Source organism: Stegodyphus dumicola, chromosome X1 (genome assembly GCF_044657685.1).
Source record: "Stegodyphus dumicola isolate Sdum_Otavi_A_Nest chromosome X1, ASM4465768v1".
Taxonomy (NCBI): domain Eukaryota; kingdom Metazoa; phylum Arthropoda; class Arachnida; order Araneae; family Eresidae; genus Stegodyphus; species Stegodyphus dumicola.
The window spans coordinates 191,965,877-191,983,093 of record NC_140780.1 but is presented as its reverse complement, the minus strand read 5'-3'; the positions used below and the strand labels follow the sequence as shown (position 1 = coordinate 191,983,093).

The 17,217-nt window shown below is 30.2% G+C and overlaps 1 protein-coding gene across 5 annotated transcripts in view; it reads right to left on the bottom strand.

Annotated features, from left to right (window-relative positions):
• MICU3 (Mitochondrial calcium uptake 3) overlaps positions 1–17,217 on the bottom strand; it is a 103,888-nt gene that overhangs the window by 45,984 nt on the left and 40,687 nt on the right. For 2 of the 5 annotated variants that reach the window (XM_035351174.2, XM_035351179.2), the window contains exons 5-7: positions 8,063–8,145; positions 5,857–5,937; positions 2,408–2,479 (exon numbers count right to left, since the gene is read on the bottom strand). In XM_035351174.2, the coding sequence (XP_035207065.1) occupies positions 2,408–2,479; positions 5,857–5,937; positions 8,063–8,145 (236 nt within the window). The remainder of the gene's footprint in view (positions 1–2,407; positions 2,480–5,856; positions 5,938–8,062; positions 8,146–17,217) is intronic. The other 3 variants (XM_035351176.2, XM_035351177.2, XM_035351178.2) reach the window with 3 other exon arrangements.

The window sequence follows — 17,217 nt, the reverse complement described above, 5'->3', positions numbered from 1 at the left end:
AATTTAGGCGCTCCTAAACAAACTCCCTCAAATTTATTGCTTTTCTTAAAGGGAAAGGTTTTCCCATGTTAGTTGGGGGACTTTACTTTAACGTCTCATGTTCTCATGAGTTCGTATTTCTACGGAAATAGAGTATTGCAAGGTCTGCTTATTGTTAAACTAAAACTTTACGAATTCTAAATTTTTTCCCCTTTAAATTGTAGTTCAGTTTTATAAAAAGAAATACTGGATTCCATCTTATTTAGGGCTCTTGTGCGCTCCGGCTAAAATTGTAATTTATCTTAAAAATTAAGAAGCACTGGAGCCGAGCTCTGGTGGGCTCCGGCGCAATTTAAAGCACTGCTTGGGTTTCAAGTTCTAAATGATGATGAATTTATTGAAAGTGTGAGAGAAGATGACCTTAATGTCAAAACTGAAGCAGACATGGGACCATCAGGTAGTGCAGCATTTGCTGGTCTTGAAACTGTGCTAAAGTCGATGCAGCATCAGCCCAATTGTGACCACATGCAACTTCTCACTGTCAAGTGGATGCGCAACTTGGCTGGCTGAAAACAGATGAGAACAGTCAAACAGCTTACTTTGACGGAGATGTTCAGCAAGCAATGACTTACAGCACATGCAAGTACTGTAGAGTATGCTATATAACATGTATGTAAAAGTGTTGCCTTTTCATTTTAATTAATTAAAACCACGCTTTCGTTAAAAATAGTTTTTTCTCCCATTTTCAACATATGGTATATACAGTAATTAATTAATGTACACCTTTTCTTCAGAGAAAATCCAATTACCTGAATTTTTGATTATTCAAATGGTGTCCAGTCACAATTGATTTGGATAATTGGAGTTCTGCTGTATTAGAACACCAGACATGTGCACTGCAGATGAATATTGTCATCCTTTAGCATAAAATTTAGGCCAATACTCATAAACAGCCTTAAAAAGTTCGAAGACCTGGCCCACATATCCATGATCACTTACAGAATCTCCATCAAAGATGTGCAGGTTGTGGCAGCCATTTTTGATGATTCCACCCCAAACCAGAAAACTGCTTCTGTGGAAAAGGGATCCTTCACAACAGTGGAAGGCAAGTCGCATGATCCTTGATCCATTCAGAACAAACCATGTCCAGAAGCACAATTTAGGCTATATCTCAACTAGTCAATAAACAGCACAGGTCCTAGGATCTCCTAGGCTTTGTCTAGGCTCCACTGAAAACGTCATCGATGCCACTTTAAATGAACTTCTTTTGAAAGAGGAAGTTAATGGCAGACAAACCACTTGTTTTTCCACATTAAGTCAACATCCACTGTCCTAAAAATTTAACACACAGCTATTGTTGTTTTTTTTAACAAAAATCTGCACAGAATAATAGTGTTTAAAGCTTATATGAAATTCTAAAAAATAAATATTCTGATTCACAGAATTGAAAGGCTGATTTCAATATGCTTTGTCAAATATATATATATTGTTCTTCAGTAGACCATAAATGTTTACAGCATAAACTGTCTGCTATAGTACGGTTGCACCATTCCATCGCATAATAAGATTATTCTTACTTCCACTGTGCAATAAGATTATTCTTACATTTTCATGCTAAGTGGATCTAAGAACAATTTGATGATAACAAAACTCTCAAGGGGCCCCTATGCAGATCCCAGCCCATTTAACTGCCAGGAGTACAACCTGAAGCAAACTACCAGCATTTTTCAATATTACAGCCTTAGCCACTCGTTGACATTTTTACTGTTTAAGAAAATATAGCAAATAAATGCGAGCTATAAAGTTAGACAGATCTTTTTAAATTAGTTTTTTTTACATTTAATTTTGTTTTGAGGAAACAGTCATACAAGCAATGAATCCTACTAGTTTTAACAAATTATATGAATACAGTAATTTCTTGATACTACATATTAAATAATGAACACATGAAAATTATTAAAAAAGTGGGTTAATGTTTTGGTTCTTAAATCACACATATATGATACAAAGATTTTTTTATTTTTAATATTGCAAACATGCAAAGTACATTCTAATTAATATCTTTAATGCATTATGTTAAAAGTTAAACAAACCAAACAAAATGGTGCAAAATATATAAGACAAACATATACTACAAACATGAGAAGCTATGAAACATTTATTATAAAACTATAAAGAAAATTTAACATAATAATTAATAAATAACAAAAAATTTGCTAATAACCTTGAAATACCTTAGTAAAAAAAAATATTTTTAATGTAAAACTTAAGTAATCAAGCAATTACATACAACTAACACAACATATTGTGAATCAAAATAAAAGTGCATAATGTGCATGAATTTATAAGCAATAAGTTCTGTAATTGCAAAGCAGTTAGTATTTCAGCCAGCTGATGCCTAAAACCAGTATAAAGCAACATATCTTACATCACCATTAGATCTATCTTTCCTTCGCAACATATTTCCTTTCCTTGCAACAGTGCTAAAGATTTTCTCCAGCTAGAAGTATGGGAAATTAAAAACACTGAAGAAAAAAACTGAGATTTGAAGAAGAAAAAAAAGAATAAAAACTTTATTTCAAAATAATAAATACATAACTTATTATTGTGATACGACGGCAGAACACTTTAAAACTAGCTAATACATTCATGCTTTAAAAATGAAATTATAATGTTATTTCACACATATAACTGCTAAGAACGTTAGTATTTTCAATCTATTTATATTCAGCCATTATAATAAATTATTTACTCAGTTTTATAATGCTATTTTTAGTAACAGTGCATTTTCATGTTCGGAAGAAACTTTTTCAAACTTATTAATGACTGAAAAACAAATCTTTAGTATACTTTTACAATAATTTATGGACATACCTTGTTCATCAGGCTCTTAGTAGTCTTTTAACACTATTCTTCATTATTTTCTGATCCATAAAATGTTATTATATTGATTGCCTAGTTCTAGAAAAAGCACATTTTTTGCTGCATTGTATTGAAAGAAATTTTCTGTTGCACATATGCTATATGATTTACAGTTCTGCTTAATGGTGAATACCCTGAAATTGTATGGGAAGGCAAAAAATATGCCAAACAGACCAAAATTTTATTTAATTTTGCCTCTAGCCATACATAGTCGAATTGTTATAGAAAAAAGTCTTAAAAATAAAGTGTATTTTTTCTACAAAAATTTATTTGTTTACATTTCAAGAATCTAATATGCATATTACATTATATTTACAAGGGAAGTTTGATTTATTGTAAAAGCATGATCGTTTGAAATAACAAAAATAACACCATGAATATGATATTGAGAGAAATAAGTCACAGAAACCCAAATTATCAGAACTGCTTTCCTTGAATTTAGATATAATTTTTATGAAAACATTCTTAAATGTTAAAATAATAAGAAAATATATTTAGGTAAAAAGTAAAAGATTAAAAAATTTTGGAATTCTACTTACAATTGGTTTCAATCTTAGAATTTAGAAAATAATTTTCACAAAATACAGAACCTAATCTCAATAGTTAAATATTATACATAAGGAAAAAAGTACAATATAAGCAAGAAATCTACATTAGTAAATAACATGGAAATAAGGTACACTTCTGAAGCAAAGGATATACTGTCTCATCACTCCCATTACAGTTACGTAACATAGTGCGTAGTCATACTGTGCATCAAATCCAACTGGCTGATTAAATACATTATACAAAAATATTCTCTCTCTCCCAAAAATTAAAAGGTAGTAATTGTTTTCGAACACAATATTTCTGATCTACAGAGGTATGTTACGTATCAGACTTTATACGATACCACAACAAATGTTAAACACTAAACAAATCATAACAGAAAAATAATAAGTGTCAAAACACAGGAACAAAAAATACAGTTGAAATACATATTGCATAATAAGTTCCATATGGATTTATGATTACTACTACAGCTTATTTGTGTATACAGTATACACCCAACGTGTTTCATAACTAATGCTTGCTTATCTCATCTCTGCAAAAACATTTATCAGGTCGAGTTGATGTTCCATATATGCAATAGGTCGATCATGGAAAAGAAGTTTATAAAAATAACATATTTATATAGCCTAAAGATTCCTTATTAGGTGCCAGACTGACAGTTCCAATCTTCAATGAACATGGAAAATTTTGCATAGTTTTGCCTATTCTGTACTTCTACGTCCTAGCTGTTACAACACAGCCCATGAAATTAATACAAACCTTTCAGAAATGGAAATTTTCATCAGTATATACAGCATTACTCTTACACATTTGCATTTTAAGCACATACTCAAAGTTAATATTATTTTTAGGAAATTATCATCGGTAAAAATTTCCAATGAGTTTCATGCTGAGTGTTCATAATATGAGACATGAAACGACCACCTCTACAAGGCGCTATAAATCTTCATAAACTTCAGAATACAGACAGAGAAAAATCTGTATCAGATAGAAGAGAATCTGCAATACTAAAAACATTATGATATAAGTGAGGCTTTAAAATTTTGCTTTTAACTACACCTCTCTATTTTGTAGAGTAGCACCTCAGAGGTCCAGCTGAGATCTATGAATAATCAGTGATACACTTTTCTTTTATCCACATCTTTTAGTAATGTCAGTACCTCAATTAAACTACTTACATGCAAAACATGGCTGCTTCATATACTGGAGATAAATTTTTACGACTGACAGTTTATTAGCTGTCATGGCCATCACACTGGTTGGATTTGAACCCATGTTCCCAAAAGAATTTTTATAAAACTTAAGTAGAATATCAGATAAAAAATAATTTCTACCATGATAAAAATCCTTGAGGTTTGTTATCAAAAATGTTAGTAGAATTAAAAGCTAGAGCAATAAGACTACAGGGCCGGCACTTGGCTTTCTGCACTAGCCTGCTTACAGGGCTGGCACTCCAGTGCAGTCTTTCTGGTTACAGAATACCATTCTGTAACCTCTCTGGTTACAGAATTAGGTTGTTCTTATACAACCCAGTACCACCCTAAATAATAATGAAAGAAAAAAAGCCTCTGCTAAATTCAACAGTACTGGTGCTGCCCAGTGTAGATGCAACAGCGATGTTGCCTTCCCTGTAAGAATGTTTCCATATTATGAATGACAGACTATAATTCTTCTGTGGAACTCACTGTAAGATTTTTTAATAGCCTCTACAAAAAAGAAATAACATAATGAACCTACTCTTCATTAAAGTAATGTATATTTATTTTATTCCTATATATTTGACTTACTTCTGACTTTAAAGATTAAAATGCGATACAGCATTTTATGGTGAATTTAGAAGCCTTTTTTTTTTAATTAAAAAAACTCACTTATCTAGGTCAACTTAATTCTCATTTCAACGTAGTTCATTTAATGCAGAGGCACTAGACTTAATTAACACATGAATACACTGTATGTCCAGAAATAAATCTAATGTTATCAAATACTAAAATTTAAAAATATACTTTCATCTAGCAAATTTTATTTATAACTTTTTACTAGACTTCAGATAGGACATTTCATATAATCCTAATTTTTTTATGATTTTCCAAGCTGTATATTAAAATTAAAAATTAATTAAAAATTTTAATTTTACACATAACAGTTTTCAATTATTCTTATAGTACTATTTTAAAGTATTTTAATAATTACCTGTTACTTATAATGTAGACTTTAAATGACATAAATTAAAAATTATAAGAATCTGTTTAATAAAATAATGAGAATCATAAAATTCTTTTTCACATTTACAGGTTAACTGCTGTGCTTTGTGCAATAAACAAATATGCAAATGAAAAGATATACAATTAAAACAGTACCAAAAATAAAAAGCTAACATAAAAAAACGACATGTAAACTACTTACAACTTTAGGTGGAACACCAGAATAAAGTCCTATATTTTCAGATGTTCTTTTAAAAAAAGACTTTACTAAAAGGTGTAGGACCTATGGAAATAATGCGCTCAAAAATAAAACAACGAAAAATATAACAGCAACATAAGAGGCTATGGGGAAGCAATATAAAGATGCATATACAGAAATTATAACTAAAAGCATATGTGCAATAACAAAATGCTTGAATTAAAACATTAAAAAGTTAAATATAATTAAAATACACGAATGTTTCAAATTTTGTTTGAACTCTCAGAATTCATAAAGCAAGATAATAAATAGTTCATGTCTTCTCATTTATTTGTTGTAAAATGTTAAAAAATCAATGGCAATAATAATAAATGATATATTGTCTAAAATATTTTTGGGACTACCTTCACCAGGAACAAACATTTTTAGTTATTAAACCAGAAATATACCATTTGGGAGACATTTTCTGAAGGGATCAAAATAAAATTTTCTCGCTACTAGTCTGATTAAAAGTCTTAAAAAAATAAAAGAAAAATATAACCATACAAATGAGAATATCATTTTTTTTTTTCAAGTTTATAAACTAAAACTTAAATCAGAAAAACAAACATGTGATGTATTTCGATGTTATTTTGTGTAAAAATCACTAAAAATACTTTAAAAAAATTTAAAAGACTAATAAAAAGGCAGATAGTCTGGAAGGAGTCAAACTTCAGTGTTTGTCAGAACACTTACTGCACATTGGTTTTGTCAATTGCAAATGGATAGTCTTTTGACAGTGTATAAAGAAACATTTTTTTATTCTGCAATCTTTCTAGTGCATATATAATGTGTTACATTTTCCTATGCAATGACAATTCATTAACTGCATTTTATTCTTCTGAAACACTAAGCATCTGATCTTGTGTCACTGCATATATATTATAAAGTTAGACACATAATCATTGCTTAGCTTTTTGCATGCTTTTATCGATTACATCAGCTGCTTTGCAAAAAAAAATACACTTTTGGATTACTTTCTATAATAGCTGCCGATAAACATAATTTGTATCACACTCATGAAAATCTTCAAAAAATCATCACAATCACTAAATCGCTATTAACTTACTCTAGACCTTTTTAGTGCAGTATAATACAGAGATAACAAGATGACTGTTAAGTTTTTTAATTAATTTAGATCAATGTATACATATAAGTAGCCTTAAAATAATAGTATGACCATATAAGTTATCATGTAAGTTGTTATAGGTAATAATTCTAAAAAACTGTTAAAAATATAAACAAAACTTTAATTTATTTTTTAAAAATTAAATTAGGAGGAAAAAATCTGAACTTTTTTTGGATTAAATCTTAGCTACAAATTATACAAAAGAAAAGCAAGAAAATGTAATTAAGAAGTCTACTTTATCAAATATAAACCAAATTCAATTGATTCATAACTCGTTCTTGAGTGCTACTTAAAAGATGCTCATGAAAATTTGATAAAAGTTGGTATTTTAACCTTATCTGTGGCATATAATCTAACTACAGAAAAATATTAGTACATCATATGTCCTAAACTATGCCTCTGAGGCAAGAAAATGCAAATTAAATTTGGCTGATCTGTCAGCTAATATAAAAGAAGTATAATTGTCCTTTTCTTTAAAAATAGTCACAAGTCAGTTCAAATGCACATAAGTATTAGATACCGAAGATTCTCGGTGAAGCAGAAAATGAGAGGAAAAGAAAAAGACCTAAAAAGGCATAGACTAACAGTTTATGCCGAACAAATTACTCTACACAAAATAAATTTATAAATATTCATTGAAAGTTTTTGAACTTAACAATAAGTATTTGAAAGAAGTTCCTTGACTAGAAAAGTTTACTCAATGAATAAGTTCATTACCACAAAACTCTTTCAGTTAATAATTAGAACTATTAATTGAACTAAGCATTATAATAGCCTGAAATAAATTATACTTTGCTCTGCACCATTTGTGTTATTAACTTAACAGATTAATTTCAAAATTAATAGTTCTCAGATGCTAAGAACTACATTAACTTATTAAAACAATTTTAATCTTGCAAAAAAATTAACCTTATCCTACTTATAATACTTACAGTTTTATACTAATAAACATAGCTTAATTTTATAAATAGGCAAAAATCTGATATTAAAAAGAAAATGACATTAAATTCATGTAAATATAGCAACTGTAGAATAATTTACCACGAGAAATTCCTTTTTATCCACCCTTTGGTTGCCATCAGTATCAAACATATTAAATGCAATTCGAAAACCCGACTGTGGTTCTGAAATTGAAACAAACCAGACATAAATATAGTATTACAATTTTTTTAAACAAAAATATCCTAATATTATTTTTGCTCAATATGCTACTGAAAAATGAATCAATTATGCATAAAATAGTAAGAAATTTAGAACCATAACCACAAAGACTGAAAGAAATGAAATTTAAGATCAGTAAACTAACTCTCCCAATAAAAAATGCAAAATAACCTATCAAATCAGTGTTTTTAAACCAGAAGAATTGCCTAAAACAGTAGCACTACATCAATATACAAATAAAAAGAAAAGGAATACAATTAAAATCTGATTCAACGTTATCAAGAGGAGGTAGATCAGATTCAACTGAATCCCTCTTTCTAAGAAAACCACCGTGTAGTTCATCCAAAATTATCTAATAAACCATTTTAAATTATTTAATTATAATAATTCATCCAAAGATTTAAGGATTTTACTGATTTAAAATTTAATTTCTTTCATGTCTTTGTAGTTATGGTTCTATATCACAATTATAATGCTAGAAAACATAGAGCTAAAAAAATGTTGCAGCTATCAGACGACTAATAAAAATAATAAATTATCTTTTGTACTGTATGCAAATGTATCAAGCGATGAAATAAAAATTAAAAAGGAACACTTCCAATTATATATGATGAAAACCTTTTCCACATATACCTCTACATAAGACTGATTGAAAAACAACTCACTAATTCCAAAATAATCAAACTTGTATTGCCAGCTCTCAATACAAAATTGATGAACAGCAATTCAAATGTGGTTCTTGTGAACATATTTGGCTAAAAATGCATAAAACGTTCTTCATATTCTGCTCAATGAGCTGTAGAGAAGAACTGTTATTAATAGCTTTGATTAGCTTTACTTTTTTGTTCAAGGGGCAGAGCACCCTTTACTATCAATACTGCTTATAAAACCTTGCCATGTAGTTTTTGCCCTAAGTGGAAGCTTAAATAGGGTAAAAAAATGGAACATTGAAAGAAATCTAAAAGTCAACTTTTGAAGGATTTAAAATACGAGTAACATGCATATTTGAAATCATATTAACCTCCATGGGGGATTTGTAGCAGTTTTATTGTTTGATCATCGAAAGGTGAATATTGGAAACACTATTTTTTACAGGTAAAATAGGAAGCGATGACACTCTTTCTTTAGAATTTTCACAACTGGAGGAAAAAGACAGTTCATTTGCCACTTTTATGCAGACTCATATATTTATTCATCAATCATTTTTAAATAGGCCATTTAGAAATTTATCAGGACATGAAATGTATCTAAGGAATACATGTAATTATAGTTTAATGTAAAAATTTAGAATTTTCTACAACTGAAATTTTGCTTTCTTTCTTTATTTATAAACATAAAATCACCTATGTTTTAATACTGTTTCAAGCAAAATTTTATTTTCCTTTCTTAATGAAAATTGTTTTACGTATATCATTCTTATATTGGCAAATGACAGCAAATGGAAAAAAAAATAGGAGTACTTGCATTTTGCATAGTTCTATTTTCAATTATTTTAACTTAATACTTAAATACAATGCATAAATTCTTTCTACAACAGAAATAACTCAAAAGAAAGTTATTTACAAATCACATGTCAAGTTATTTTCATTAAATTTTAATGTAAATATTTAAAACCATTTTTGGCAATTATAATAAAAAAAGCAACTAAAATTTTTGTTAATCCATTTTCTATCATTGTAAAATAACCTATCAACTCAGTGTATCATTTTGTGCATAAACTAATTAAGAAATTTTAATTTGCTTCATTTCAATCAATGAATGAAAAATTAAATCATGGCTATTAATTTGCAATGCTTAAAACAATTTCTGGTTTTAGCTTGACATTAGGTGTTTTCTTAAGTAACACTCTGGTGAATAATACTAACAGTCACACAGTCTATTAATTTGACACAGGCTTCAATTTTAAAGAGGTTTTAAAGATGCTTTAAATATTCAAATTTGTACACCAAAATTCCATTTTAAAAATGCAGATGAACTTATTTCTTTAATATCTGAAACTCAAATACTAAAGGTTGGAAAAAGTTACATTATTACTAAACAATCATGAATTTTATGATGCAACACATTTATTTACATATATTATGTATCTAACAACGTTATTTAGTATATTATAAATAATTTATTGCTAATAAATGACCTATGCTGTTTGGAACAATCGATAACATGCAAATGTTTTATAGGCCATGGACAAGATGGAAATCAAGCAGTGCTGCCAAGTGAATTCAGCAAGTTTACAAAGGTCTACAATTAACTTTGCTACACAAATGAAATAACTGACCTGAATATAGTCTTTAATTTAATCTAAAATTGAATACATATTTTGAGGATGCAGTATATTCTTCCTCTCATCTTTTTTGAATGATTCAGTCCCATACAGCAATAGAAGAAAATTTTATTCAGTGAAATCAAATAAATACAAGGCAGGTAAAAGATCCACAGGTATCAGTTTAGAATAGAAAAAAGACAAAGGAATCTCTAAAATTTCCGGGAAAACATAAAAATTCAATGTTTGGTACAAATGAATTATGTATGATTCCTACATATTTCATTTGTATATTCATATTTTAGATATTATGATTTCATATTTTCATACCTGCCAACCTCTAAAGATAAAAATTCAGAAGATTTCTCCCCCAAATTCAGAAGAACACGAATAATTAATATCATGCTTTGATATTAAAAAAATAACAATTTATACAAATAGAAAAAAGAAAATTGTACTTACATTAGTAAATCTCAATTAAGTAGTAACTAAAAAATTTATTAGGAAACATAAAACAAGAACTTGATGTTACACAAAAAAATTATTGCAATGAATTTAGAGTGCATTTTTTGGCTTTAGCCAAAAATTCTTTGGAAAATTTCCTGTCATAACAATTAGTTTCCTCATAACATTTAGCAATTAAAATGTTTTCTAGAGTTTTTATTGAAATTGAAGAACGAAACAGTTTTGTTTTTCTTCACAACACTGAAGACTCTCTTGCACTCAGCATTACTGTGTGGAATTACGAGAATAGCACATAAAACTCTTGCTAGTCTATCATATTTTGGTGTTCCATCAGCTCTTTTTATTCTTTTTAAGGTACCAACAAGGACATCAAGTCTACCTTCTCCAGAACTGGCAAAGTCTTCAAACTGTGCAGCAGAAAATTGGTTCTGTAGTCCATCTAAAGTATCATTATTGCATTCATTTTCTTTAATCGTTAACAAAAATGGAAAATTATCAATAAAGAAACGAATCTTTTCAAAAGATGAATTTTCAGTTTGTTTCAAATTTGCCACTTCAGCATTTAAAAGAACTTCATTTTGGAAAGGAAACTTTCTTACAGCAGGGGAGATTTTTGGCGAAGCTGATTGTAGAAGGGTATTTGCATTTTCAAAAATCTTAATGGTACTTAACACAAAACTACAATATGCTTTGTTCAAATCCGAAGAAAGAAGATAGAAAATCCTTTCCTCCCGGCTAATAGACGACTGTTTCTTCTTCCCTTCAACTTCTTTAGCAAAGTTGACCTTTGAGGAGTCTTCTAAGCATTTTCTTTTTAAAGGGTTTGATTCTGTGTGTTGGCTTTTCCCTTTTAAAGCATTTTGATTAGAAGCAAAGTTGGTTTTCAGAATCTTATATGCCGACAAATTTGATGGGATCTGTGGTTTCGTTTTGATCTCTTCGTGGAAATATTCTAAAATAATTTTAGATTGGTGATGTTGTACTTAGTAAAAAGCTTCACATGTCTCCCTTTTCCAAGAATTTAGGAATATTACTTTCTAACATGTCTTAAAACTAAAGCTTTTACAACTGAGATACTTCAAAATATATTAGGCAGAGGCTATCAACAGTCACCCTTACTGCATATTTATGCTAGTTCATAACAAACCGAAAATCACTGAAACAAAAACATAACACTGAAGCTTAAGAATGCCATCCTTTTTCTCTTATTTTGTGAGTTTCAATCTCATGATTATTAATTCATTAAACAGGAATTTCCTCAAGCTACAAATACCTTTACATTTTGCATCCAACAAAAGTTTGATTATAGAATTTGATACCTCATCTAGAATAACAACCAATAAGATGAAACATATTATTTATTCATAGCTAATGCTCTGATGTTTTATTTCACCAATAGGTCTATAATTTAGTATTCATATTGCCACTGGAACAGTAATTTCATTACTATGAAAATTTAAGAGAATGTTTAGAGATTTCAAAATATCAAGTAAATGCATAAATTCCCATTTAACTCTTATTTTCCAGTTTTTTATAATTATTAAATATTTTTTATATTTAAGTAGTTTTAAAATTGCCTTCCTATGCTTTAAGATGGGGACCAATTTAAAGAAAATCTTGATTGTATAAAACGAATCTGGAAGAATCTCATGACAGCGAAGCTTTGTTTTATTTCAGGAACAATAATAAACTGTTTCCCCAAAACTAAAAAAATATGTCATCCATTGCCTATGAATAACTATAAAAAATTCTGAAGACACTATATTAATTCTTCACCGGTTGTGAGAGCAATTCTTTCTTCCCAAATATACAATATAATATATATATATCCCAAATATGTACAATATCTGTCAGTCGTAACTTTGTAATACAAGATGTATTCATTTGCACCAACTGTGGAGCATAACTGGAATGCAAGCTGAGCTTGTTAATGACCATCAAAAGGTTAAGGAAGAATATCAGTACAAGTTATAACTTTTATAATGCAATAAAATCAACTTATCCATTTAAATGACAGCTTATATTCAGCAAAACCCACCAATGCTCAGTTTGAGCACTCAGTTTCTCACTTTCTGTGAGAAACGACAATTGCAGCTGCAGCATAACCAGAGCTATAAATCAGATAAGATTCATCACTTCTTTATGAGACAAAATCTCATCAGCAGGAAATTCTGTTATTTGTGTAATAATTAATTCTTCCAGCATTTTTGGGGAAAAAAAAAAAAAAAAAAAAAAAAAAGGTATCTTTGAGACTTATTTACAGTTTTGAAAGCTTCAGCACAAAGAACAGAAAATGTGCCCAAAACAGAAAATGGGAAAGACATATGCTTGCATCTAAAGTGGAATTTGATTAGGTTGTTGTAAACTGAAGGGATGAAATAGTTTTAGATCTAGTCATGTGATCAAAGCTGAAAATCAGTGTGATCAAAGCTGTGTGAAAGCCGAAAACTCATACGTATATTCCTCCTAGTGAATTCTGAAAAGCACAACAGGCACAAAGAATATACATTTTCTAATTGTAAATTGGGCAGAATCTAAATCAAAATCCTACTATCATATGAATTATGGTAGTATCCATTCTTTACACAGTTCACTGATGCTTGAAAAATAAAAGATATTTTTAATAGATACTTTATTGTAAGTTTTCATGTAACATCATTTCAAACTGTGAAACTTTTGATACAATCAAATTATACTGGTGCCATACCTATTACATATACAGATGGAGGCCAAAATAATATGAACACCTGTGAAATAATGGAAAATCTTTATTAATAGGGCGTTGGACCACCCTTTGACTGAAGTACACATTGAATGCGACGTGGGATATATGCATAAAGATCATGGACAATACTGAAAGGAATATTAAGCCATTCCTTTTACAGAGCAGTCTCTAATTCTGAAAGTCCGGATGGAGGTGGAAATCGGGAACGAAGTTTGGATTCCAAGTATGCCCATAAATGTTCAATAATATTCAAGTCCAGAGACTGAGGGGGGGCCAAGCGAGATGTTCAATTGCATCATCATGCTCTTCGAACCATTCTTGAATACACCTAGCAGTGTGGATAGGGCAGCTGTCGTCTTGAAAAAGCAGTCGCTTCCCAGGGAATACAGTCTGGACAAAAGGATGGACATAATTCCCTAGAATGCTTAGATAGTGATTGGATGTCATCCTCCTATGCAGAATAAAAAGTGGGCTAAGATCGTGTCAAGATATCGCACCCCATACATAATGGCACCACCCCCATGCTTCACAGTCGCATCCGGTCATCTGAAATAGGATGAATGGCGATTCAACTGACCATATTATCTGTTGCCACTGCTGTGGAGGCCAGCCTTTATGATCTCTGCACCATTGGTGTCGCTTGAAAGCATTAGTTGCTGTCACCAAGGGTTTACGAATTCAAACTCTGCCATAAATTTTCATAGCATGAAGTTCCCTTTTGACAGTTTTTGTTCAAATGGGGTCCTGGAGATGACTGCTCATTTCAGATGTTATCTTGGATAACGAATGCTTGTGCTTTCAGGCTACTATGCACTTCAAGACCCGTCTATCCTTATCAGCTAGCTTTGACTTTCAGCCACTGTTGTGCTTTGAAGATGTCGTCTTACCCTCTTTCATGTACACTGTCATAACGGCTGATACCATACTCCTTGCACACCCACAAGGTTTGCTGTTTCCGTAAGCGATGCTCCAATTAAACGTGCTCCAACTATCATTCCTGTTTGGAACTCTGACAGGTCTGACATTTCAACTTCTCACAGACGGTTTGATCGAAGCATGCAATGCAGGTGACTGCTGTTGAGAGACTGATACCTTCCTCTTCATGCTCACTAGGTGGCAGACTTCTGTTGGAGGTGGCGCGGCTGTACTGCAGGTGTGAAATACGTCATACTTTTTCACGGGTGTTCGCATTACTATAATGCATAAATTATTAATTACAAAAATATTAAATATGCAAAAAATACAATAAACTTAAATGCATATGTACAGCATCCAGATGAAAAATTCAGAATCATAGTTTAATGCCTTTACCATTTATGTCGTTTTTCAACTTACAACATTTTCTGTTACCATGTTTTTATTCCACTTACCATTCCAAGTATTTTTCACCTCTTCCATATTCTCAATCCTCAGCAGTGGCCAAGAATACTGGTAATTTGACTTGTGTCTACAACTTGGTATAACACTGCATTGTTAGTTTTCATGTATTATTCTATGTGTTATGTGACTACAAGCCTGTTTCCCTTAAAAAGTCCCCACAAAAGCATCCCTTAGGACGATAGTTCTCATATGATCTGCCATATCAAATTAAGTTAAACTAAATCCTCAAAAAATCTTTCAACTCCTATTCTTCAAAAACTCCAGATGAAATGCACTGTGTGTGAAATCCCCCTAATTTTATGAAATTCACTGTATATGTGAATGCAAAAGAATGCAACATAATATTTATTGTGCAACTAAATACTGTTTAAATGTTTCCAAGCTTATCTTTTACTACTGTTTCTTTATTTGCATCTTTCTTGTTTCCAAATAAACTTTCAAGTATTTTTTTGTCCCACGCTTACCCATGCTTCCTTTCTGTAGTTTTTCCCTGCATCCTCAAACTTGCAACCCCAGGTTAGCCTTCGAATTTGAGGCCCAATGAAAATTCTTTCCAGTATTTTTTAGCATCAGTCAAAGATGGAAACTAGGCATAGTAAACTTATTTGCACAAGGCTTCAAAATATTGCTTCACTAGTTGAAATTTAATGCCAAGTGACAGTAGTAAAATCTTGTCAAGGTCAACTATTGAATTGTTTTAAACATTTTTATGCTGCTGATAAACTTTTCTATAATGGCAAATTTTTCCTTTTTTAAACACTTTTCAATCCAACTACTACATACACATAAGAAAAATGGGAACTTTGTGTATTCAGGCTGCTTACTAATAACACAACAAATCATTGCATAAAAGCCACCATATTTATCCCACTTCACTTTCAGCAAAAATGCATTATTACTATATGATGCATTTAATAAATAGAATATGATTACAGAATAAATTAATTTTCATTCTTGTTATGAAATAAAACTCATTTAAAATAAAACTGAACATAGTCTTTATTCTGAAACATTATGGTGATTACCAAAGAACAATATTATTTTGTTAAGAATAATGCAATAAAAAAGTTCCCATTCTGCAAAAAAATAAAAAATAAATAAATAAATAAATAAAAATAAATACAGATCTAGCTTTTTTTGATAATGTCTCCTCCTCGAAAAAATCGTTTTCCTACTGATGACAAATTTTTTTAGCCACTAACTAAGATATTTAACATTTTTATTTTATTCTTTTAAAGCAAAGTTCAAATGTCCATAGTGGTCAAATGGTGTCCACAATACTTAGCTGATAATTATTTAGTTTACAGAACCTTTAACCAATACTTCCATTCAGCTGACACGTCCATTAAGCCAACATATACATTTAACAGACCTGACGTTTATTCAACATGACATTTAGCTGACATGGATATTCAGCAGACAAGACATTTAACTGACACCACATTTAGCCAACAGTATGTTTAGCTCCCAATACATATATTTAGACATATACATATAACAATATTTTAGTAAAATTTGTCTATATTTACCCAACAACTATTTAATCTTTCTATCAATTACAAAACTGCTCAAATTCTACATAATTTCAAGCTTAAAGTTATTTTCTCAATAATCAGTAAAATTTGTTGTTAGATTCTTAAAGATTCCATCTCTGTTTTAATTTTTGGGGGAATTCTAGCATATCCCCAACATAGTTTGACATATATCAGCTTGACTGAAAGACATTGAAACTTCTCATCAGAAAACAAGAATTATACGTTTGGAAAGGATAAACAAAAACATTTTTGATAGCTAATCACAATTTCCCACAAAATCATAATTTTCACTGTAAATCCGCAAGAACTGCCCATACAGCTTCTTCAGCAAGTAAACTGAACTCTTTTAACACTCTCACATTAACAAAAATTTTGCTTTAGCTACTGACATTAAATTTCCAATAACATTTCCCAACATGTTCAAAATTCTAATATCTTAACTTTTTTCCCATTTCATTACCATTTTCCTTGACAGAACACATTACATTCATTTTCGCTTTGCTCTACATATTGCTTTCCATATAAAGTCATTTTGCTCCTGCAGTTGCTGAAATTTTCTTTCTCCATCTTAAAGTAGATGGACTTACAGATAATTGCTCTCAAAAGTTATTTGAAAATATCTGTCAATTAAAATTTGTATATCTGTCTGATTTAAAAATCTATACTC